The following is a 7828-nucleotide window of genomic DNA, read 5'->3' as shown; positions in this document are numbered from 1 at the left end:
CAAAGTGCGGTTTTTGCTGAGCCCTTCCTTGGCAGCGAACATACGCTTCATCGTTTTGATTGTTTTGACCATTTCAAACAAAGAGACAACTTCAGAAGATGCTTATGTATTACTGCATTACATTGGATGTGTATTTGTGCAGTAGCAAATAGGCAAGCAGAAAGGTAACTAGCTGGGTTTTAGATCTGCTTTTGATATATCTATGTTTCAGGTGTAAGTTGGTTTTAAAGTTTGCTTCCCTTGGTTACATGATTTTAAAAATTATGGGGAGGAAAAAACTAGTTTTAAAAAGGCACTTTCATTGCAAATTGATGTGGCAATGCTGGCTGAAGTGTTTTGTGGGAGAATCCTATGACAAACTGATGTCCTGATGGTCTCAGTGCACATCACTGTACATGTAAGTTGCAGAGAAAGGATATAAAGCACATCACAGTAATGGACAGGTTGAGAAACTGAGTTCCTCTTCTGACATATGTGTGCCCTTCTTTCCTAATGAAGTCAGACCTGAGACTTTCCCATTTGGGGAAGATCCTTGAAGATGATTTTCAGATGATGAGTACATGAGAAATATGTTTTTTCTTTACAATATCACCACATTCTCACATTCAGCTTTTGATACAATATAGAGCATCTTGGTTCCTTTCTCCTAGTTCCTTTTCTTCTGGTGTTAAAAGCCTGGAAAAACAATACATGTCAACCTCCTCTGACTCAGAAGAGCCTTTGGAGTCTCATAATTCTTAGTTGACGTTTTTAGTAATAGTTAAACTATGTGCTCGATTCAGCCACATAATTAGAAAAGTGCCATTTGCTGATAAAAGTCAGCTTGTTCAAATTTAGAGTACATCATGCAGTGGGTACACCTCTAGAGTTTGTATCATTTTACATGTAAGTGTAGAACTGCCCTTAAAAACAAATCATACCTAATTCTATTTTTTCTAGCTAAAACAGAAGGAATTTCTTTTGTGTTAGTTCAATGGATTAAATAACCTTACTCCTATAAAAATTCTTATCCTGTGTCAGTCTCTCTTCTATTACATATAAATTAGTGTACAAGGTCAATCAAATACCATAAACAAGTGGTTTCTTTAAAACTTCGGTTTTCTAAGCTGCAGTGCTGATCAATGTGGGCGAAAATGTAATTTTAGAGTCGTTCTGAAACCAACCTGCTCAACTGTAAATATGTATTCATGTGGCCTTACAACCTCATCACTGTAGTCTTTGAATGTTGCATGAATCTTGCTAGTTTTAAAATAATTTTCTGCCACGTAGAATGACAATCAGTTTTATTCTTTCCTTTTATAACATTTACACTTGTATGGGCAATAGAAAATTCTTACAGCAAGTGAAGAAAGTGAGAAACTCTGAGCCATCGACAAGTTTAAAAGGGGAAGAACAATTCTGATTACTGTTGAAAAGCAAACTTCCTGAGTAAGGTAAGGCAAGGAAATACCTTCCTACCTTGTTGATCTAGTCACTTGATTTATATTCAGGAGGAGCACTTTTATGAGCAGAGTACAAAAAAAAAGGATTTTTTTATTATAAAACTAAATTCTATAGCTTTCAAAACATATTGTCTATTCCTGTGCAACATATGTTAAATGAATATTCCCATTTTAAATAGTGAATGATGTAAAGGATAAATACGACTAGGCAAGAACAAGCAAGTCAAGGTGGACAGCACAGACTGATGCTGTGATCGCAAGGCGTGAACAAATGTTAGCCACATTTGTATTTTCCTTAGCCAGTAAGACAATGGATTTGTCAATGCATTGCAGAGCAAGTAACTTTACAAAAGCTCTTGAAGTGTGAAGGTGCTTCTATGAGGGCTTGAAAAACAGTTGAAGTGTTTGTTATCAGAAGAGCAAAGTGAGAAGTGGGGTAAGAGTAAAGCATAAAGATTGAGTGATCAGATTTTGTGGTAGGAGTTAATGGAGTTCAGTAGTTTGGGGGACTTGGGTTCTTTTAGGTGCTTTTGTTTGAAGAAGTAAAGAGTGCTGGTGAAATTGTTTTATCTCAATATTAGGGATAAATAGGGAAAAAGGTGAATCTAGAATTTAGTTAGAGAAAAATGGTCAGTTTTTACAGAAACAATGAGATCCTAAGCAATTAAAGGATTATTAGAGTTAAATTATTTTATGATACTATAAAACCATTCAGTTTTACTGATTACACTTATACTTTTCTCAGGTTAAAATCAGGGGAAAGGATACATCCAGCTGCAGTGAAGCCGCTCACTTAAGTTAGGGAAAGTGTATACTGTTTGTTAGCCTTTAATTGAGGTCAGATTATGAACCAAAATGTGCTCTAACACCTCTTAGAATGCACTGGGAGCTATAAGTGTGTATTTCTTATGTAAAGGGACAAGGCAGTTGTGTTTCATCTGTAGAGAATTAAGTTACAAGTGGAAGATTCTGAAGCCATCAGTTAAAAAATTTATCTTTGGTTCTGTAAAAGAAATAAGCTAGTATACATGCTTCATTTTTAAAAAGCTGTTTGTTCTCAAACAAGGATGTCAACATTATTTTACAAATTACCTTTGACAGTAGTATATTTTATGAATTGTCGTGACATTGTTCTCCTCCTTATGGGTTTATACTGACCTCTCTTGTTTCTACAACACCCTGCTGTGAAAGCAACAGTACAACAGCAAAGGAAGATGAGAGACGAGCAAAGAACAACAGGAATCAACCAGACACTCAAAGCTGCAGCTTCCCAAGCAGGTGACTCATTATCCGAAGTATAATTCCTACCGCTGTAGCCTTTGGTTTCATTCAAGTGTTGCTTACTGCTGTTCAGACGAGGAGGAGTGGGCATGTGGGATAATACCTTGGCAGACTTGGATGTCAAAGTTGAGTGTAAAGTCTTTTTGTCTGAGCTGGTGACTGACTTGGTGCTTACTGAAGTTGTGCTTGTCCACTTAGCAAAATGATCATCCAGTGGAAAGGTTTCTGGCCTGGAATAACTAGTAACTTCAGTTTTTTGGACCATCAGACTTGTGCTGGAGGTGTAAGCGGTTGCTGTTGGGCTCTGGCTAATCGTAGAAGATGGAGTTTGGAGCAGAAGGGAATTTGATGTGACATTATGATGCTGGCATCTTTCCCACTCGGTGGTCTTTGTGCTGTTTTGCTTTTCATTTTTACTTGGTGTAGAGTGAATATTTGGATTTTTGGATGTCAGTTTTTCAAATATAATAAGATCTGGATCAACTCCTATTAAATAACAAACAGTGTTAGTTTATATTATAAAAGCTCATCTGCACACCCACAAAAAGAGCACATGGGAACAATGGCAGGTCGAGGAGCCCAAATAATATCCATGAACACCTTCTAGAATAGGCGTGTCACTGCCTCAGGTTATGGGACACGTTATGGGGTGCAAGGGAAGTGCATTTTGGGATTGCACAAGCATTGTATGGGATGCTTAGGGAGAGAACCAAAGGTTAGAAGTGGGAGGGATCTAGGGGAGTCCCAGCAAGCTGTGTGTCTGACAGTCTACACCAGCGACTGGAGGGGGGCTGCACTCTCGGGGGCTTATACATCCAAGTGACAGCAAAGAGGGAGACTCAGCACCTCAGCCCAGCTGCTGGGGGCATTCACATTGTACCTGTATGAATGTATATATTTTAATTATCGGATCTCCATCCTATGCAGCCAGAGAAAGTAGGATGGGGCTCTTGGTGTCTGCCCATGTTTGTGTGTCTGCTTTATGCATTTGTCTGTGTTACCTGTGCAGCTGATTGTGTATATATATATCTATATATATATATCTACTTGTGGTGTGTATGTGTGCTCTTTGTGCACGTGCCTAATGGGAATATGCTTCCAGCCTTGCTGCTGTTTGGATCTGGGGACCAGGAGCAGTGGGCAGCATCGCCTCTCAGTCTCTCAGATCTGGTATTGTATTTTCCCCAAGCATAATATTGATTAGGTACTCAGAACATGAAGCCTGGAAACAGGTTGCATGTTCAAGGGCCTTATTCAAATACAAAATGGAGGAAAAGGGGAAAATACTCATAGAAGTAGGTACATTAATGAAAAGGAAAAAAGTCTAACGCTTTTTTAGCACTGTATGTTACTTCAGAAGATCTTTTAGCACAGCAGCTGACCTAATGTAATTGTAACTTTTGCTATAGTTGCTGTGTTTTCAGCCTTTGGAAATGAAATGCTTAGTTACCTGTTGTGATGTTGTGCAGAATGACATTGATTCTAGCCTTTAGTATGCAACTTTCCAATGCTGGGCAAGACATGTGCAGGCAATTCATGTTCTCATGAATAGCTCCATGGTAAAACACTGCCAGATTGCAGGAAACTGTAATACAAAAAGAGTAAAGTTGAGCTTATCGGCATAATGAGCATTGCATTTTGCATGTCATTACATTATTTAACATCAGAAGATCACTAATGCTGGGCAGCTCCATAGTACTTTAAATCTATGGTTCTCTCAGTGTTGTGCAAACTCACTAAACACCTAATCAGTAAAGCAGAACTACTTATAACTATATTCTTATTTTAAGAAGAAGAAATAGAATAACCACCTGAATTCTCTGTGTGCCTCTGATACAATAAAATCATATGCTTTAGCTTCTAGTCCTCATACCAGTTGCCTGTCTTCACATCTCGTCTGCAGTGAGTGCACCATTTCTAAAAGTAAAGTTATGGAGGAAGACAACTTTGAAATGTTTCTTTTCTTGTGTAATGTACCTATCTACTTGAAACTGGACTGCAACCATTCATTTCACCAGACTATTAAAAAAACATCCTAAACAAAAAGAAGTAAGCAACATCCTGCACCACTGCCAGTTCCCAGTCGTTTTCCTTGTTCGCCTTTGGGCTATTTCTGTGAATAGAGTAGTTTAGACAATTCTTTATTTATGTTTGGAGGTTCGGTTCTATCTTCTCACACCAGAAATTAGGGTGAAAGTAATAATGAAAAAATGCCTGAACAAATGTCACTGAAACCCAGAAAGTATATAGATGCCTGAATCTGAATGGTTTAAGATTTAGACTGAAAATATATGCTGCATTACTTATCATTAGAGTCACACTATATTTGTATATAAAGCAGGAAAGACACTTCTTTCAGAGTCTTATAGGATATCAAAATGTGAAGTCAAAAGTTAATTTTATTTTATATCAGTACACTTGGACCAGGATCAATGTTAGGTTTTGGTTTAGTCATACGAAGTTTTGGAGGTCTTACTGATTTTATTTTACCTGCCTTGAATGTAACCTCCATACCTGAACTAATACAGCTACCTACAATTTAAAAAAGTATTGATAGGGCAGAGGACACTTTCAATAGCAGCAAATACTGTAAATGATTAAAAGAGCTAAGGAGAACTTTTCCGATACTGATTCTGACTCTTAAGTTTGCACTTCAGAAAATTGTAGTATACCTTCTGTCTCTATATTGGACAATTTGTGTATGAAGTGAGCTTTTAAGATTTATATTTGTTAATGTAGCTCTCTAGAATATGTGAATTAATAGGCCTGAACAGTTGCCTCAGGCAAAGAATTCTAAAATAATTCTGTGACTGGTTTTTTTTAAATATTGGAAAAACGTTGTAGTTACAGTATATTTTCATAACACTCTTATGAAAAAGCTTTATTTTACATCAATTGTTAGGAAAATACTTAGCTTTACAAATGTATTCCATTTACTTAGGTATTTATTCCAAAGAGTTTCTCACATTTGTAAGTAATGAAAATAATTTGTAATACTTCTGCAATGAACAACAGAAAAAATCATGCAAAATAAAATCTTTAACCTATATACGAATGAGAAAAGGAAGAAAATACACTAAGCCTGTGCTTACTATCTTTTCTCTATTATTTGTATTTTTTTCAACTAGAAGCCTCAATACTGTATCATAGACTAACACAGTGAACACACACCTTGAAAATATTTGGGTTTTTTTGGATATTTTGGGGTTTTTTTGTTTGTGTATTTGGTTTGTTGTTTGTTTTTTGGTGGGGTTTTTTGGTTTTGGTTTTGTTTGTTTGGGGTTTTTTTTGTCGTTTGGGGGTATTTTGTTTGGTTGGTTTGTTTTCCGTCATAATGAACTTACCTGCCCTAAGAGAGAAGCATTATTTTCAAAAAACTTATACAATTAATTAAATACAAATTTGTAATAAAAATGCACTCTGTCTGCCCAAACAGTACAAACTCAGTGGCTCAATTGAAGAAAAAATCATGGCCAAAATGCTGTTACAGAATTTATGTTGTCTTGTGGTTTTTAGCTACTTGCATATAAAGATCAAGGTTGTCTGCCTAACTAACACAAAACCAGTAATACTTACAAGTCAACTGGGATCCTAAACTCTAATGACAGCAAGCTAAAGCTAAATGAATGATGATAATCACCAATTTTTCTTCCACTGATATAATTTCTTGTCTTATACCTACCTCTAGTTAGGCTTTATTAGTTTCCAGTTATTTGTCATAGGAAATTGAGCTGAGAGTAGATAGTTATGAAAACACAAAGACACTTATGATTAACAAATTAATAGAAGAAAACTTGAGGGAGACAGAATTACAATCTTACAGGGATTATACAAAGCTCTAGCTTTACTATATACCAATCAGTTTACATTTTTTTTTGAAAAGACTAAAAACATTTTGTAGTGTTAGAGAATATTTAGCCAGCACATGACTAGTTTGATGTATTTCCTGAGGTTACAGGCATTTGTACAGGTCATATATAAAATATACATTTGCTTCTATGGATAAAGAAATTTAAAATCCAGTGACTATTTTTAAGAAAATAATTCTGAATATCAAAATAGTTCTAGGCATCAATAAACACTTTGTATCATTTTTAACATGAGTTTAAAAGACAAAGCCCTTCAAATATTTCTGTGAATTATCTGTGTAGTATTTGCTTTTCTGTGATATCTTTTATTCAAGGATTCTTAAACACTTTGCAAACACTAACAATGTGGTATTATTGAAGTCATTGTTTGACAAATCACAATTTTCAGATATTTGTTCACATTGATGATTTTTCTTTCAACAGAAAACTGTTCTTCACTTGCATCACATGTAGCTGTTTGTACCCTTGCCTTCAGACCCATGTATACAATATTCTGGATTTTGTTTACGAATGGATGTTTTGGGCTAATAGTATCCTTTATGTTTGCTTTTCTGTCTGATACATGAATACTATGCAAGTTTAGTACCATACTCTGTGAAGAAGAGTCCTGTTCAAATCAGCATCATTGATTTTTCTCTACAGGAGTAGATGGTGATGGATACTGAAGAGTTATTGTTTTAATGTTAGCATTGCCCACAAGCTTTGTAATGGAGATATAAATTTCAAAGCAGATCCTAAGATTTTCATCTGTTTCTACTGTGGTGTTCTAAACAATTCAGATTATCAAGTTCCTTTCTACAGGACTGAAGATAAAGGAACAGTTAACAATACGCCTCTGCTTTCCTGCCTCAAAAAAACACATATATATCCCCTTTTTTCTTTTTTCTTTTTTTTTTTTTGTCATTTCTTCTTCAAATAAAGGAACGTTTGTATACAATTTATGTTTTTCCTCATACATTATGATGCAAATTTTAGTGTGTGCAACAATCTTGATAACAAACACTCACCATTCCTCAGAAGGCAGCAGGTTCTGCTGCACTGTTGAGGTGAGACTTCTGCATAAATCTTCAGCACTTGGGCTCCCCTCTTCTGCGATTCCTGCAGGTCAATCAGAAGACCTGGGAAGCGACGGATCCAGCAGTTCTTGTAAAAGGTCATGGGTGAGCAGAGAGAGTCTGACTCCACAGCCAAAGCCAGGACCAACAGCACTTCTACTATGGCCACCAGCAGAATCAT

General features: G+C 36.1%; 1 protein-coding gene across 1 annotated transcript; it reads right to left on the bottom strand.

Annotated features, from left to right (window-relative positions):
- Window positions 1–2523: 2523 nt before the first annotated feature.
- On the bottom strand, window positions 2524–7828 carry MANSC4 (MANSC domain containing 4; the record flags this gene model as incomplete). Its single annotated transcript, XM_080351011.1, has 3 exons — window positions 2524–3209; window positions 4174–4308; window positions 7600–7828. 3 exons carry the CDS (start codon window positions 7826–7828, stop codon window positions 2524–2526), a joined length of 1050 nt encoding a protein of 349 aa, XP_080207137.1.

This window comes from Nesoenas mayeri (genome assembly GCF_963082525.1).
Source record: "Nesoenas mayeri genome assembly, chromosome: 1".
Lineage (NCBI taxonomy): Eukaryota > Metazoa > Chordata > Aves > Columbiformes > Columbidae > Nesoenas > Nesoenas mayeri.
Note: the sequence above shows the minus strand (reverse complement) of the source record. Positions and strands in the feature narration are given on the sequence as shown.